The 17,463-nt window shown below is 43.5% G+C and overlaps 1 protein-coding gene across 1 annotated transcript in view; it reads left to right on the top strand.

Annotated features, from left to right (window-relative positions):
• LOC128885298 (protein O-mannosyl-transferase TMTC1-like) overlaps window positions 1-17,463 on the top strand; it is a 152,811-nt gene that overhangs the window by 53,690 nt on the left and 81,658 nt on the right. Inside the window, exon 2 of the mRNA XM_054139278.1 lies at window positions 14,529-14,706. Coding sequence (XP_053995253.1) covers window positions 14,529-14,706 — 178 coding nt within the window. The remainder of the gene's footprint in view (window positions 1-14,528; window positions 14,707-17,463) is intronic.

Genomic DNA, 17,463 nt, shown 5'->3' with positions numbered 1-17,463 from the left:
ATCGCCAGGCCAGCTATCGAGCATTGTTCTCGCAGACAGACTCCATCCAAACGATTCGTTTATTTTTATTTCATTTTCCACGCGTTTCCCCATCTTTGACGGTGCTTCGGTCGTTGAGGTAGGGGGTGGGGGTAGTTTGGTAGCCGCGGGGCTTAGAAGTTTATCCCTCGGGGCAAATAACCAAGGAGGTAAGGAGAGATTTTCAGGAGGGTCGAAAGGATTGTATCGAAGGTAGCTTCGAGATGGTCGAAAGGATTGTATCCAAGTTTTTACTATTGCACGGAGAAACTCTACCGTGCACCATCCACGGCATTGTCGTTTTGTAGGTCAAGAGAGAAGCGAGGAACGCTCATCCGCTGCTCCACGACTTTTGCCATTAGCCGCACTCTTTCGACCCTAGAAGTTGTTACAGCGTTTACTATGAAAATACTATTTTCCGGTCGGTTGGAATTAGCATTCGTTTTGCTTTTATTGCCACGTTTATTTTAATCATTTAATTGGAGGGGCGTCAGTTTTACAATACCAAGGTACGAAAAACCACGCGACAATTTCTATCCAGGCCGCTTCCGCTCGTGGACGTCGTTTTTTTCGTCGAAAGTAACAATATAACTTTCTCGAAGCAAGTGACAGGTGCGCCCTGAAAGTGAAATAGGGAAAATAGGGAAATTTTTTGTCCTCGTCTTTTTCTCGGGCTTCTTTTCTTGGAAGGAATAAGATGGGTAGAGAGGCGACACGTCCCTGTTCCGGGCTGACACAGCGTAGTTCGCCAAAAGTTTGGCTCGGAATTTTAAAACACCCGCTCGACACGGGTGAACGGTTAGGTCAGCCTGGGAACGTAGAAACTCTGGAAAAAATTGAAAATCTTCCAGCGTGCATTTATTACCTCGTCCTACCCTCTCACGCCGCGCCGTGGCGTCATGAAATTCCCGTTTACCGAACAACCCTGCCAACGTGTTATCTTACTTTACGGCGTAGTGTAATTTTGAAAGACCTGGGCTATCCCTCGTTGAGATTTACGAGTTGCTTAATACGTTACTTGGCTTTTCAAGTGATTATGCGTTTATTTCTCAGCGTTCCCTTAGTATTCCCTTAGTATTCGAGTGTGTTTTATTGAAATACAGAAATGCAGGAACAAGAAAGGGAAGTAAATTGTAAGATTACAACGTTTCTCCAATATCTGCAGTACTCACAGGAGTTTATACGGCGGAAACACCGAAAGGAAAGAGTGTCCAGACTGAGTTAATCGTCCAGATGGGTCTTCGAATGAAGGATCCTCTCTGCTCGCGACGAACGCTTCCCTCCGATTCGTTATACCTCTCCTGGAAATGTATTTCAATTCACTTGAAGATAACCGTCTCATCTATTTCATATGGATGTCTTCTTCGTAACATGTAAGTCTTGGGGAGGATTGTATACGCGGAAGCGTTTAGTTCGTCGCGGCAGTTTATCCCTTAAATACCCAGAGGTATTCTTCCCATGGAATTGTAGGTCTCCTTCTTTCTCCGTCGCTGAATAGCCTTGGATATCCTGGGAGGATAGAGAAGTTACCTACCCCCTTCCTTCACCACGCAACCAACTCCCACCTCCACTTTCTCCGTCTTTCGTTTTTCCCTTCTCGTTCTCCCGTTCCTGCTCGCGAAGCAATTTATACGCGCCTCCACCTTGCAAACAGCCACCCATTACTCGAGGACGATAAAGCTTCCCCGAGCTTTGCGAACACGTCCCTGCTTGCATGCACGAGCTGGGAAGCTCTCCCGGAGGATTTATGTCGTTCGTAAGTTAAGAATCGTAAGAAACACGCGCTCGACCAGGGGAAATTCGTTCGCGCTAATTGGCGTGTATCCTCGTTTGATGATGCCACCGTAACGTTCGACAAACAGTCGGAATGGAAGTTTGCTTTTCATCGTGAAATCTACTGTACCGTGCAGTACCGGATAAAGTATGCTTTGCTTTTCATCGTTTACAATTTCACACTTTTAATAAAATATTAAATATAACCTGAAGTAACAAGAATCCAAGAAAGAACCAGGTAGAACATTATCAAAAAATACCCTCCGACAGAAATTAACGATCAAAGCACTTTATCTAGTTTCTAAGGAAGATAAAGTTTCCTCGAACTTTGCGAAGGCATTCCTGTTTTCATGCATTATTTTCAACTCTGCCAGAGGATTTATGCCATTCCAAAGTTTAGAACCCTAAGAAACACGCGCTCGAATAGGGAGAATTCGGTCACGCTAATTGTATCCCCGTTTGATGGTACTTCTGAGACTTTCGACAAACAGTCACGATGGAAACACGTTTTCCGTCGAGGAACTGCTGTTCCGTGTAAACATTCCGCTAACGCGGCGAAGTTGGATGTTTGCACGGCGTCCAGCTTTTGATAAGGCGAAGAATTACGTTGGAACACGGTGGTGCAAAAAATTTCTGTCGATTGCGCCCGAGAACTTCGTTTCTGTGCGCCGGTTTCCTTTCGCTGACTCTCGGTTCGTTTGAATAAATTTGTTCTCGGTAGGAACGAGGCTGTTAGCGACACGCGAAGCGACGCCGAAGATCTGGTGGAACCTCTCACGCGTTTGCAATTATGCTCGACTGCATTTGAAAAGAAATTATGCGAGTGCGGGTAATTCCAACATTGGTACTACTATCGACACGATTGCGTAGTGTATGATTAGATTGTAATTATGATGTCCACCGAATATTGGCAGGAGTAACGATGATAACAGTGTATAGAAAGTTGTGTCTTCGATTTTTTAGGAATCATATAGATGTATAGCAGAATCACTGCTTAAAAAGACGTCCATCCGGAATTTAAACTTGTTGTTCATCAATTTTCTGCCCAGCGTTGGTCTACACTACTTGTCTGACTAATGTCGTTCCTATTCCACTGTACTGATACTCCATCGTGCCGTAGTTTAGTTGTCTCGCCAGAAACTGGCATCTAATGTTTGACCATGTACATGCCTCGCAGTCATCAGTCATGCAAAATTAATTTAGCGTGTAGCATGCAGATTATTGCGATCTACCCAACAAGAAAGCAGAATGTCTTGACCGGCTATCGCGCTGAGACCGTTTTGATAAATCACCACAGGCATGGAGTCGTAAGAAACCATGTTGCTATCGTGTACGTAATCTCTAAACCATGTCCACCTTACAAAAAATGAAAAAAAAAAAAAAACACAAGAAGAAGGCGTTGCTGCTTTATCGTGCTTTTATTTAAAATTATTTTTAAAGCATCAAGTCTGATAAAACAACAAGCACTTTCGCTTTTTTCGAAAGCACGAGGAGAGTTATGACTGAGGAAAGACGAATACGATGTTTTTCGTCGCGAATAGAAGTCGTTCCGGAATTATTGCTGACCTGTTCAGAAACGGCCTGTACTTCACTCCTCTTCCACAATAGAATAATCGTGGCGAACGGTCCTGACCGGCCCTCACTTGTGTGCACGCGTGCACACGCGCTGAGAATATTTGGCGTTTCGACTGATTGCAAGTTTACAACCTCCTACTCGATAAAACCGGCATCATAAAGCCGAGGCAAAAACTAGAAGGTGGCGAATACAAAGGAAAAAAAGCAAAATCTGACGCGCATCGCGTATGCATGCAGTCGTAAATCCGCGCATGGTTACGCTTGGAGGTTTACGAGTCGAGGAGGGTTGAGTTTGATTGTAAAACCGGTCCTAACTCGGGGCCACTCGGTACGTTCGAGTCGTCACGAATGGAAACTGAATAATCACGAGCCACCGCTGCCCGCCTTTGTGCCCGTGCAAAGGCGTTACAAACTTCCTGTTTACCTTGGCACGCCACTCGAAGTTACATCGCGGCGCGATGCGACGCGCAATCGTAGAATCAGTGATGTAGCGATCGGAATCTGCTTCTCGCGTGCAGCCTCGCTGGAATTGGCATACCCAGCGGTTGGTTCGCGAGCTTAATTCACCGATTAATTTGTCACTCGCGAGATGAAAATTTATTAGACATTTTTATGACTTGCGTGGCAATTCTACTTCGTAGTGCTTGTTTGCGTTTGGTACAAAGTGCTTCAAGTAGTTGTTTGGTCAATGAACAGTCGAATATTCATTACGCGAGGATGACAAACGTTTGAGCGGGAAGACAGATAGGTGTGCATTTTAATTTCTTTTCGCAGCTCATTGTTCGTTATCATCGAACGCTTTTCTTCCTCTCCTTCTTCTTCTTGTTCTTCGCTAAGAAAACGTGGGATCGTTCGAACGTCACGTTTAATGCTCGGACCAGGGGGAACTCTGAACGCAATTAATCTCGAGGCACGAGAACCCGCTGTTGCAGTTTCGTGCAGCGCACCGTTACCACTGTAACGATCGTAGCTGAAACGAGCGCATCCTGCGCCTGCTGCAGCGGAACTGTGCCAGCTCGTTTCTGCCTTTCGTCCCTGGTCTTTTGTGCGCTGTTTGCGGCTGAGAAACCGGATCAGTCGCTCGTAAAGCGCCCCTGTCGGGCTGATCGTGCCGACGAAAAGAGTAACGATTAACCCTTTCGGCGTGGGAGGTGGTTAGTAAAATGTGTGCTATCGCGCGTTCCTTTTTTCTTCTTCTTCGTTCTCGCACTCGCTAAAACGACTTTTACGCGTTGGCTTTGCGAGCACGAGTACTGGGACTTGGTGAATACTTAATCATAAACAAAATGTGTCGTTTGTAGTCGACGTAGCGTTTAACGTAAATATTTGAAAAGACCAATGGCCTGAATTTTTGAACGAGACTATTTATATGTACATATAGTATATTATATAGTATTTCATACATTTTTACTCCATTCATATGATCGAGTTTCGGACATTGGAAGGATTCTTCTTGTTTCCTCGCCTCGGACTGAACGATTCAAAATACGTGGTATTTATAACTCTGTAACAGAAACCGCAAAATTAATTGATCGTTATTCCATTTGGCACGAATCGCTTACAATTACTGTTTGCCTCGTCTCAATGAAAAGTTCGATACAAAGGACGAAACTGTTGCGGTTGATCAATGAAATTGTACACTTCATTCGATTCAACTTGAAACAATAGTAGCGTGAATACAGATAACATAACAAAAGGCGAGTTTTTGGATCGTCTAACAATTCATTACGGCGCTACTTCGATATTCCTTTTGTTCCGTGTCGTTCTCTCGATATTGTTCGTATTGATTTCCATTACGAGCAAGTCTAATTATTGGGCCGTGTAATTAAAATCACGAAGAATCGTAATTAGTAGGCTGATCAATCTCATTGCATCCTCGAATCGAAAAGGGTGAAAGCAAAATACACGGAGCGACGTTCGCTTCACCATTTTTTGTTTCCTTAGGTTACGGTATATTTAATAGCGAGCGTGTAATAGAGCATGTCCACGTGAAAAAACGTATAAAAAGTATAAAGAGCGTTATACGCCGTTTTTTCGAGGCGTAATTCCTTCGATAAAAATGTATCTGGGTCAAACGCGGAAGGCTGTTTTATACTTCATCTTCCAACGTACCGTGAATTACAGATTGTATCGCCTATTGTTCTTCTTCAGCTTAATCAGCATAATTATTGTTGGTCTATCTATTCGCTTTATATGGTGTGTTGGCAGATTTTATTTACACCTTACGATTCGTCGAAAAAAAGTGTGATTGAAAACAAGGGTTAATTAAGAAGCAACGAAATCAACTCCAAACACTCCCTCCCGTAATGTGTATCTGGTATAGTTGGCTATCGAGAATTAACTCCAAGTTTGATTTCCGTTCAGCGATATCAGGGTCTACGTCCGACACCGTTGATTGGTGGCATCGTTCCAAATTACCCTTTAAACCATATCCCATCACTGTCGCGGAGCTGTTCACTTTTCTCGCTCCGTCGATCAGTTTTCGCGTCCCTGGCATCGCGAACGCGACTGACGTGTAATTTCTCTCGACGTTTTCCCGTTTCCCTGAGCCTGGTAAAAAAAGTGACAGCGGACGTTCGTCCGTCGTTCCACAGCGCGAAACACAATTGTGCTCTCTCTCTCTCTCTCTCTCTCTCTCTCTCTCTCTCTCTCTCTCTCTAAATCCCCTTTCACCGACGCCACTTTCAGTCCCTTTCATTCAACAAAATTTGGATCGACGTCGAGACACCCCTAGAAAAAGCTCATTTTTCCTCGGCTGCAAGGCACAAAAACGGTAGAATTTCAAAAACGACGAGGGCATTTGGAAAAAAAGAGCCGATCGTCGGACAAGAATTCGATCAATTTGTCGGGTACACGCTGAGTTTCAGAGACGCATGGCTGGATCCGCGCGAAAAAATCGCAAAGGGAAATTACGATATCGCGTGTACTATAAATTTACAGTTTCGCGAATTTCCCTTTCTATCGAATATCTCTGCGAACATCGATTGTATGGAGCATCGTGGAAGAGGAAAGCAGTTTTCTCCTACTTAGGCTAAGAAGTCTTCAGACATGTCGATTTAAAGAAACAGATCACCTCTAATGTGTTGATATGGAATGACTGAAATCCAGAAGTCAACATGCTGTAATAAATAACACTTGTTTTTTCTCTCCTGCACTCGATAAATTAATTTTTGTTTTCGTGTAATTTTTAGCCGAGCTAGCAGAATGTTATTTTCTTCTAGAACGTAATGGTCCTCGTACAGAAACAAGCTCACACAATCAAGAAGTAAGCAGAACGTTGGAAAAATAATATTCCGCTCTGCAACGAAAGATACAATTGCACAGGAGTGCGCAACGTTCCTCGAGGAGAGTGTGTGTATATGTGTGATTGAAATATTTAGAAAACAAGCGTGCGTCAGAGTGGCTGAGTGGCGGCTGTGAGAGTCGGGCGAGAATTTGAACAATTTGTCAGCTACCCGTTTCGTTACAGAACCATGGCTGGGCGTACAAAACGCAGCCACAAAGGTAAATTGTCATTTCCTACGATTTATGAATTGAAGTTTCGCGAATTTTCTTGCCTGTGCATACGTAAGCTTCGAGTAAATTGTTTCTTTCAGGTTTGCCAATTCGCTTATGTGCAATCTTTGTTTCCTTTGTCCTGGTTTCATGTTATATTTTCTACAATTGTAAAAACTTTTTTCCAATTCTATTCATTTTTATTTCACGTAAAATTTAACTACCAGTGCCAGTGGATCGTTTGACTATAAGCTGTCTAAGAGCTGTTTGGTAATTTACCGGATACTTGATATTATTGGATACGATCAATAGTACAATGTAATATGATGCAGTATATAAACATTATCCGTTTATGAGATTCGACTCTATAGTTAGGGGCTCGAGCATGGTCGGTAGCTGCCAAATTGATTTCTTGAGGTACTATGTTAGCATAGCTTCATTAAAAGCGAATTAAGGTATCGAAAATCCATTTATATGAATTTCATATTTCTGTATCATGAAAATTCAAATTGCATAATCATATATTACATGTAATAGAAGATTAAATTTTTGAACAAATTGCGCAAACATGTTCCATTCGAACATGAAAATTGATTTCTAATATTCAGGTTCCGGAAACAATTTCTACCAACAAGTTTCGTGTAAACCGACCGTCGAATCGAATTCAATGAAAATCAATTTCTACCCGACAGCGAGAATTACATGAAAAGTGGCCTCGGTCATGTGATCGTTTCCTCGCGGGGTAGTTTCTTAATCACCCCACCGACTCTTTAGCGGCGGCCAATAGTCGTCGTTGGTTCGGACCATGATTGGTTGGCGGATAATGCGAGAAGGGGGACGAAACACTTGGAGCGTGCCTGTAATTTCGGCCACGGGCCAGATAGTGAGCGTAATGCATAATGATTATGAGGTATTACGTCCGAACATTGTGCTAGCCCACGCTTCGAAGGTCCTTCATCATGTTCGACGTGGACACGCCATATTTTCCAATACACAATCTGGGAAAGGAACGAGGCACGTCCGTTGATATATGGCGCCACTCAAGGCGTATAAGCGGCAGTAATTCACGGTATTATCTGATCTGGATGCGTAGCTACGTGAAAGCGGATAGCGAGCGAGCGAGTGTAACAACGTAAAAGTAAAAAAGGACAGCGAACGGTGGAGCGATGACAACGAAAAAAAAAAAACAAATAAATGGAATGAGAGATGGTCATCCCTGCGAGCGATGGTTTACCAAAAGATCTGCGCGTATTGATTCGATCGGATCCGATTCGCCTATTTCGCGAGAGATTACCGCTAAGTCCGTGTCTTGCAATGTAAACGCTAACGAAGTGCATTCAGGGTGGAGCTTTTCTCGAGCTTATGGCGCGATTTGGAAAGGAATCAACCTGGCACAGTTATCATTCGTCAACTATCGTAGTAAAGATTTCCTGGAGATTTTTACATATTTTACAAGCTGTACTACCGCGCACAATTTCTTCCGTGAATTTTTAAACACTCCGTAAATACATAATTTTACGAATATATAAGTTCGTGATTCACTCCGAGCATTCGAAAATTAATATTGGAATAATCGCAGCAGACCAGTCTTTACGCATGACAAATTTTCTCGGATTCTTTCGCCTCGAAGTAGCATTGTTCTCGTAATGAAATTCACGACTACTTCCCCTTCGCCATTTATTTCGTGCCCGCCCCTTCGTTCCATTATTACCATCGTTGAGAGTTTTTCCCTCGGTTCTTGCCCGCGTTATCCCCACGGTTCCTGGTTTCTTCTTCCTTGCAACCGCCCCTTCGCTGTGGCTTTATATTTTTCATAATTAATTGGCCTGCGGAGAGACTTCTAAACAATGGTTAGAGTCCCTACGTGATTTTCACGATTCAACGAATAACGAGGCGAATTCGTCGTCGCTGGAGTCCAACTTTTGGACCAACGCGTAATATTTATTAATGGCTCGAATGTACATAAAGTCACGTTAGGCTACGCAGATTACGTTGCGTAAAATATTCCGCGGTTCTTTTCCGTTTTTAAAAATTCTTACGAACACGTACACGTATGTCGAAACGCCATTAAAGACAGTTTATACGCACCACGAGGAAGATCGAAGTTCCCGAATGTCAGTGATGTAGGTATATATACCATCGTACACTTTATACCAGAAATACGTGACTGGAGGCAAGGGAAACTGGTTGGTTCCTTAAATCACTGAAGCAGCACCGGAGAATAGTAACCGGTATATCCTAGCCCTAGTATCATATTCCGCGCACGATTTAGTCAGAATCGGAATGTCTCGAGATCTTGTCCCGCGGTTGAGGAGGATTTCGCGAGTGAATGTGAGAGAATAAAACCAGGAGGACACCGGTCCCTCATCCAATGCAATTATTGATTTCGAGTGAGCCGATAGGCAACATTTATCACCGTATTTCAGATATGTAAATCGGAGAATCGTATTCCTTAAGTGTAATTATAAAGTAACAATCCAATCTACATATGCATTTGCACAGATTGAAAATATTTTGAAAATTTTCAGGATTTACTTGATCTGAACTTTCCGTGGATGAACTCAGAGGATTATTCCTATACATACTTCGCGAACTGAAAATTAATCATCGCAGATTCCTTAACAACTTTGTATACATAAGTGTTCTTTTTGTAATGTTCTAGATTAAACTTCTCCATCACGCTTTCTCGCAGCTTCAACGTTTACTTTCAACTTTCGACTTTAATTTTAATACTTTGAAATAGGGAACTCGAACAAATCACACTTTAATTTCATCAAGAAGAATATTATAACTTTGATTATGCTATAATTACCTAGTCAAATGTCGGATTTTAGAATTCCAAATCGATCTAATTATAGAAATTATCGAGTTCATTCGTAAACCACTAATTTAGATTTAGAACTATATAGTAATTTGTTACTTATGAAGCATCTCGATATATCTCAACAATAGTTCTCAGCACATTTCCTCTTTCACGTCTCACTCGACCGTAGATTAGATTTCCGTTCCAAATCCCCCCACAGATTGTATTAGGATAAATCTACGAAATCTCACCAACGCCCAGCTTCCAAGATACGCGATTACGTATAGCAGCATCTAAGGCAGTAATATCTCACTTTAACCGAGGGTTTACCTTGCGCCTCTGAACTCTTGGCAACGTTGCTGGGAGAAAATCTCCCGTGCAGATGCTGCACCGAGTATCCCTCCTGAGTGTGAGGAACAAATATAGCTTAAAGATCAAAGATAAAATATCATTAGTTAATTAGTTCCCTCTGTTATTTACTTTTGACGTCCTTAAAGCACTTTTACTTCCTCCTTTGAAAGCACTCCTTTTATTTGCTCCATTCTTTCATAGAAACGTCCATTCATTTCCTCGATCTCATTTTATATTCGAAGAGTATTCTCATTTGAAAGATGATTAATTAGATAATTATTTAAAATATCTGTAAAGTGATACCGTCGAGAAATGTAAATGTGAATTTTAGATAAAATTGTCTTGACTTTTGAATGCATTGTCCAAATGTTTTCTGAATTTGTATCTTTGTAAGAATTCTGTTCTATCTCTGAGAGAATGTCAATGGAACGTCAAGAACGATGAAAGGCTATTTTGACACGTATTGGCAGCAAACACGAGCGTGGTAATGTCCTGACGGAAGAGTACGAATAAGTATCGATCGGCCGCAGTGGTCGACTAGTAGTTAACGGCTAGCATGGTCAAACAGCAGTAATAGAACCGGTCGTGGTTAGCCAGTAGTAAGAGGGTAGTTGCGGTCAGACAGTTAGTATCAGGTCTCGCTGCGGTCGCTAGCGAATAACAGTTTTAGTTCATCATATTGTATTCTTGCTTTGAAACGTCGGTGGTCGCGGCCACGTTAACACTGGAACGCCCCGGGGAAATTGCCAGCTGTGCTGCGTGGGGGCGAGGGGGTGGCGATTCGGTGTTAACGAAATTTATGACCTGTCTTCCTCGAGGAAGACAAAGTATCGAGGGGAATTATAACGAGAGCGGAGAAATATACAATATTTACAGTGCGAAAGGTTATCCTCGAGTGTATACAAGTACCCCCAAGACACGCGATACGATTTAGTTTTGCAGTATCGCTTGAATCCATAAAAAAATCGTCGTCAAAAAATACCCAAAATTTTCCTGAATCAATAATCCAACGACATTTTAATAATTCATTGGGAACTATTTGGGTAACTTGGATTGCTTGCTCGACGAAAGTATGTAGATGTTGTTTGTCAACAAGTAACGACTCGAAAGCACGAACCGTGGAAGTCGGGTTCGCCTAACTTGCCTTGCGTTTAAGAGGATGTCAGGTCGAAACAAAGCCGATTAAGTGCTTAGGACCGAATCGGTTGAATGCCTAATTACGTAGTGAAAGGTGTTCAAGTAGATTCCTCTTACTGGCGTTGGTACCAGCCACCCTTGGCAATGGAACCCTCTTTGTTCCATCCTATCTCGCTTTCATTCTCTTTCTCTCCTTTCTCCTTTCGATTCTACCACGTCTGTCTCTCTTCTACTTTCCATTGATCGTTCAATGAAAATTAAATGTAGATATTTAGGTAATACATTAAGGTAATATATTAGGGATTTCTCCTTTGTTTCATTTACATTCTCGCGGAATGTAATTTGTTGTAATTAACTGCAACGAAATTCACGATCAAAGGAAGCGAAATATACATTACGAATAGCTCTAATTCAGATTACACAAGTCGTGTTGGGGTTAACGAACCTTGCTTGGCGCGCACGGAGCGGTGCTTGGCCTCGCATTGGTCACTTCGAGCCCGCGAAATGGGTAATTATCGTCGGATTACTTGCGTAAATGTGTCACGTCGTGTAATAGCCTGTTTTGTTTTCTGCATTCGTGCACGTGGGACACGATTACCTATGTCATTTCGAGTATGATTTCCCCGTCATTCCGTGGGGAATTGATCAGCGCCATATAGAACGAATATCGAATACAGGACGTCACGTAGACGTTATCTTGCTTGTGACATAAAATTAAGCTAGCTGTGACGGCATACTAAACAGCCTCGAGATCATCGTCCACCGAAACAATCGCAATATCCGCTCTATGAACGAAAGACAAAACTCTTGCAAGTTTTACGACAACCCTTTACTCTCCCCTCGATGAATCGACGTTTTCGTTCAACGATACTGTGGATTAACATTAAATATTTCGATGGTAATTGTTTATTCAAATATTTGATGTAAAGTGGTAGTATCTCGCATCCAGTAAGGAAAGTGATTCCAAATTAAGGTAAGGTTAGATTAAAATCAATTTGGTAATGCAATATCGTTCCGTGAGCGAATCCCTTTGTGGATCATTCCATTCTTGACTGTACAACGACAGCTAACACCGTATTCGCAAACGGATGTTCCCATTTCCTTCACTCATGGTATGTATTTAGCAAACGGAGACCGACGGGCGTTTCGAAACATTTCCGAGACGCAATCTCGTTTCACAGGGCGCAAGGATACACTGGAATCCGCCCTGCAAAGGGTACGAGGGTTGCATATTTAGGATCTTCCTGTTTGCACTTACGGAGCTTCTCGGCCATGATGCATGAGTCCCCGGTCTCATTGTTGCACGGAGAGCATCGGTCGAGATTCTGTTCTTCCTACAGTTTCAGCTGATTGTTTGTCTAGGCTTGACATCCCTTGTGCACTCGAACATGCTCTTATCGTATTGGCAATACATTGACTCGAATTCGTAAAATGAAAGTTTTTTATAAAGTCTGTGAATCTGTAGGAGGAGTGGTGCAATTAAAAGTGCTGCTATCGAAACGAAATCTAAAATGAAACCTGACACTGAATTTAGTATGGCTGCTTGTACGCGAATGCAATCCGTACTCGATTCAAACCTTACGCAAAAATAAAACAAAACTCTAGTATCGAGGAATTTTATAGACATCTCTATTAGTGGGCTTTTTAAAAAAAATGTAATTAGAGTTTCTCGATTTTAATTCAAACGTCCCCTTTAAAAGTGTGTTAAAATTAAAATTACCTGAAAAGCACGTTAAAGGAATAAAAATTCAAATAAACTGTAGAGGATCTACCGAGAGGATGGAAGGGTGGATAAATTTGAGAAGCACCGAGCTAACCACGAGCCAAGGCACCACTTGCATAATCACTTTTCGGTCGAGCTATAAAGTCCGCAGTAAAATCTGCGTGCAAACTTGCAACTGACACGTCCGAGTTCTTTGGTTGATCCAGGGCCAAGGAGAAGACAGGATCCGCCTCCAGGATCCTTGACACCTGGAACAGGGCCAAGCTCAGGTTCTCTAGGGGCGTCGAACTTATGCCGTCGGCAGACTTTCAAAATTATTGCTCGGCCGCGTCAGCAGCTACGGTGTTTGTTTTCGTCCCCATGGTAGCTCGCTGTCTTACCTATCCTTCTTCCAAATTTTCCACCTTCTTTGCGCCACGACTCGTCCCCTTTTGTTCGCCATCATCGCGCGTACTTGCTCTCCCTTCGCGTTATTCCGTTAACTGAAATCGATGGTCGGACAATATCGACGAGCGTGTCTACCAGAGAAAATAGTGTTTCGATGATCGATAGTCGTAAAACGTGACGAAAAAGGGTTCGAACTTTGAAGTGGCGTTTTCATTAAACAAAAAACACGTGACGTCGCGGGAATAAAAATAGCCTTTCGGAACGATTCTTGTGGAAACACAGAGAGGATGGGACGAATGGATGGATGTACGGAGTCGGTTTCTGCAATCCGCTTATCTTGGTAGACTTGGTCGGATTCTCGTGAAAACTTCGTCACCAGCATGCTTCAAATCCTTTGTACTTATAAACGGGAGAAATTTGGCGATGCTCGTTGTTTCCCAATTCTCACGATTGGACGGTCGGTTGATGAAAATCGTGAAACGGAAGATCTGTGTGAAAAACTTTGCGCTGGAACCGTTTCTAGTTTCCCGGCTGTTTTCGACTGTAGCCTAGAGGAAGCATTGTTATCGACTATTTGACTTGTTTTCATTTTTTTATGGTTCGAGCTCCTCGGAGAAACAGATTTTCGGAATGTTCAACAACGACAAATTCGCGTCGCATACTACATAGTTGAAATAGATAGTTTCGAGTGTTATATTGCACGCTAAGTAAGGTCCTATGCATCAGCAATTTCTTACAAGTACGCTACAACGATACATATCGAAAGTTCCTAAAGCCAAAGCCACCTCTGAAGGCAGAATGAACTTTAATGGGTCACGCGTAGTCGTAATTATCTAATTACGATTACGGTTCACTGATTTCACTTAGACCCCTATCGGGTGGACTGTGTGGTTTCAATTATCGACCAATTAGATCAAACGAAATTAACCGTTTACTGCGATACTTTGGCCACGTGTGCTAACCGGAGTAGAAGAATCGACTTCGTTCTCCTGTTCTTCAGGAAAATTCAATTTAACGTCGCGTTTAATGTCATCGTTTAATGCGATCATCGAGCCACGATGAAATACTGCCATCTTTCGTACGATATTTCAGTATCGTCAATTTTGTATGAATATTATCTTCACATCGGTCGATTTATTCTTTTGTTAAATCAGATTTGTTTCGTCTCTAATTGGCTTATGTTTCGACTCCGTGCTCGTGCTAATACGTGCGTGAAATATGAAATCACTTTAACGGATTTTAATTTATTTTTTCTTCTGCTTTCAGGTTGAACTACCTGATGTCAGGATTAACGCCAAGCTGGTATCACGCGACGAATATTGCCTTGCACGCCATTGCATGCGTTTTGGTCACAAGGGTGAGCCTAGTCGTGGCATCGCTGCGTCCTGGATTTGCAGCCCTGACAGGGTTGCTGTTTGCTGCTCATCCCGTACACACGGAAGCGGTGAGTAACGAGGAACTTTGATACAGATGAGACACGATGTAGTAGACACGATATTTGTTAAGTGAACAGCAGTTAATATTAAAAACAGGTCGTGATCGATTGTTACGGGACTGATAGCATTCTATAAGTTAGGTCATACCAGGTTTACCAATTACTACATTGACAAGAATACAGAATGTTAATCTCACCCAAAAAACTAAAACTTTTAGACGATTTTTTGATGCGGTGTGAATGGTTCTATTATCTCGATTACGTGTGACCTGATCAATTAGGATTATCGAAGTCCCACCGTGTAGCAATTTCGATAGGCGACGATTGACATTAATCCCACGTTTTCGCGTTCGCGTGGCAGCGAGTTTATCTTAAGCCGATCGAGGATCGAGGGATAAGGGACCAATCGGCGAGAGGAAGTCTCTTGTTCTTCTCGTCGCTTCTCGTCCTGGGCGCCCAAGAACAATGAACTTGGACGCCAATGATAATGTTTGTCTACTTAACCTGCTTCGCCTAAGCGGGTAATGGTAACATTGTACTCGTCGTTCTCGCTGGTTATCTGTTGTTTCAGAGGGTTCGGGTTTAAAGTGGATTGTGGTACGAGGTTGATGGGAAAGGCTTGGACGCGCGGAGTTTAACATCAGGCTAATAACAGCTAGCTATAGATACTAGCTGGCTTGAGTTAAATTTCGCGGTTTTAAAGGTGATACAAAGTTCCTGTGTACAGATAATCAGTGGATGTCATCTCCATATTTTTGTTCACGCCATAATTCTAGATAAACTGGCACTTGCGTTTGGTAGAGGATACAAGTTCGCCGCGGCCAGGATCTGCGGATAAATAAATTGTAACTGCGACGCGGAAAGTTGCATGTTACAAAGTTGGAGATCCTTCGATAAACGAAGAAAGCTCGCGAGGGATCGTTATGCGGGGATAATGGGTGGCCAAGAGGAGAAACTTACGGGAGGATAAAGTACTGGCATTCATCGGACAAGTGCTTCGGATGGACGGTTATTCGCGTAAGACGTAACGTTTCGAGCGAAAATTACCACCGACACACGACATCGATTACTCGAGGAGAGAGGGCTGCCCATTACAAGCTCCCAACCGCTCGCTGGTCACGCACTGCATCCTGTTACATCACTTGCGTGCACGCGCCATTGCATGTATCGCAGCGTTGCGTGTGCAGCGACCCCTTGTTGCTCGTGTCACTACCGCGATGTCATGCTCGCGTTAGATTCGCGGATGAAGAAGTCGGATACACGCGCGTAACTCGCGGTGACATTAAGCTGGGACATTGGGCGATCTTGCGGCCGATCTTGGCGTCTTATTGCTCTAATTTAGAGCTTGCCTTCGGGCGCTGGGAACTTGCGAACGATTTCACGGTTACGCTGTTGCGAACCGAATAATAACAGGAATTCAAGCTGAATGCGTTCAACGATCGAGACGATGATAAGAATCGCCCCGAGTTGGCGAAGTGACGTTGAAAAATGAGGATCGAGGGCGTCGACTGAAGGAGAAGAAAAATGATGACTCGTATTTGGGTTAATCATAGCGTTTCATCAGTTTGTTTGCACAGACTGGCTTGCTTTAATCCGCATGTTGACGCCGAGAGTGATGTGTATCAGCGAATGATACGGTAAGACACTTTTCAAAGTATCTTTGTAATGCCAGTAATATGGCCATTCAGAGTACTTATGAGTACCTCCACAATCACTTCCCGTTTAACCAGTCCGCATACAGTCGAACCAGTGAGCGTTACTTTGTTTAATCCTTGTACGTTTGTTCCACTCGAAAACGAACTTTGTGGAGCTGAGACATCGAGCCGACCACGGCTCCGCGAATGTTTTGCTTGCCTATATCGTCCAATCGGAATCGCAGCTTCCATCGAAGCGAACCGATTCGCTCGGTAACCCTCATCATATTGCTATTCAGCCGCTGTTCCGACAATAGACGTTGAATCCCTTTGTTTGTCCTAGCAGGCGTTGTTTACCGAAATCATTAAACCCTGCCCCGGATTGAATCCCTGATCGAACAACGGTACTAGCGTCGCGTTAATCAAGTTGAACGCCGTCGGAGCCACTGAAAAGGCCTATTGCTCTCTGCTTGTAAAGACAGAGTCTTTTGATCGTCGAACGCCATGCGAACAGCCATTTACCCCCGAAGCTTGGACTGGTTCTTTGTGCCAATTTTGGCGATGCGCGACCCGCGACGCGTCGTTTGACGTCACGGCGTTGCCGTCGAGCTGGCCGCGCGTCAACGAATAGGACAACGACGCCGCGCATCCTCCTTGTCGAATCAGTTTGTGTCACTCCTGCGCTGTTTGCCAAAATGATCAAACGGTGAAAGCACGGCCGGTTTCTGGCTGCCGAGGGCGTTGAAAGGAAGCGCGTTAATTAAGTACAACGGCACCGAAGCGGCTGTTTTCAGTGTAAACCCGCTCGAACAAAGGGCGAACCGGTTCGGAAGAGGGACGAGAGCACGTCAAGAGGGTCACCGAGCGTTCACGGACTTGCTTGTGTGGCAGACGAACGCCCGAATTTCGACGATCGATCGATTATCGCGCCCCCGTCGCAACCGGTATAAGGGTCAACTTTTCTTTCGAGCTCTGCCATGAATCAATCGCTCGAGTATTTGGAATCGGGCTAGTTTGTAAATCGTACGTATGAATCAACGGATCGATTCGACGTAACCGCGACTAGGAAAAATGATCGTGCCACTTGTTGTTTCGTGTCTGCCCGCGATAGTCGCTTACTTTGACTGGAGTG

Source organism: Hylaeus anthracinus, unplaced genomic scaffold, assembly GCF_026225885.1.
Source record: "Hylaeus anthracinus isolate JK02 unplaced genomic scaffold, UHH_iyHylAnth1.0_haploid 11981, whole genome shotgun sequence".
Lineage (NCBI taxonomy): Eukaryota > Metazoa > Arthropoda > Insecta > Hymenoptera > Colletidae > Hylaeus > Hylaeus anthracinus.
The sequence above is the reverse complement of the archived record's forward strand: the minus strand, read 5'-3'. Positions and strand labels throughout refer to the sequence as shown.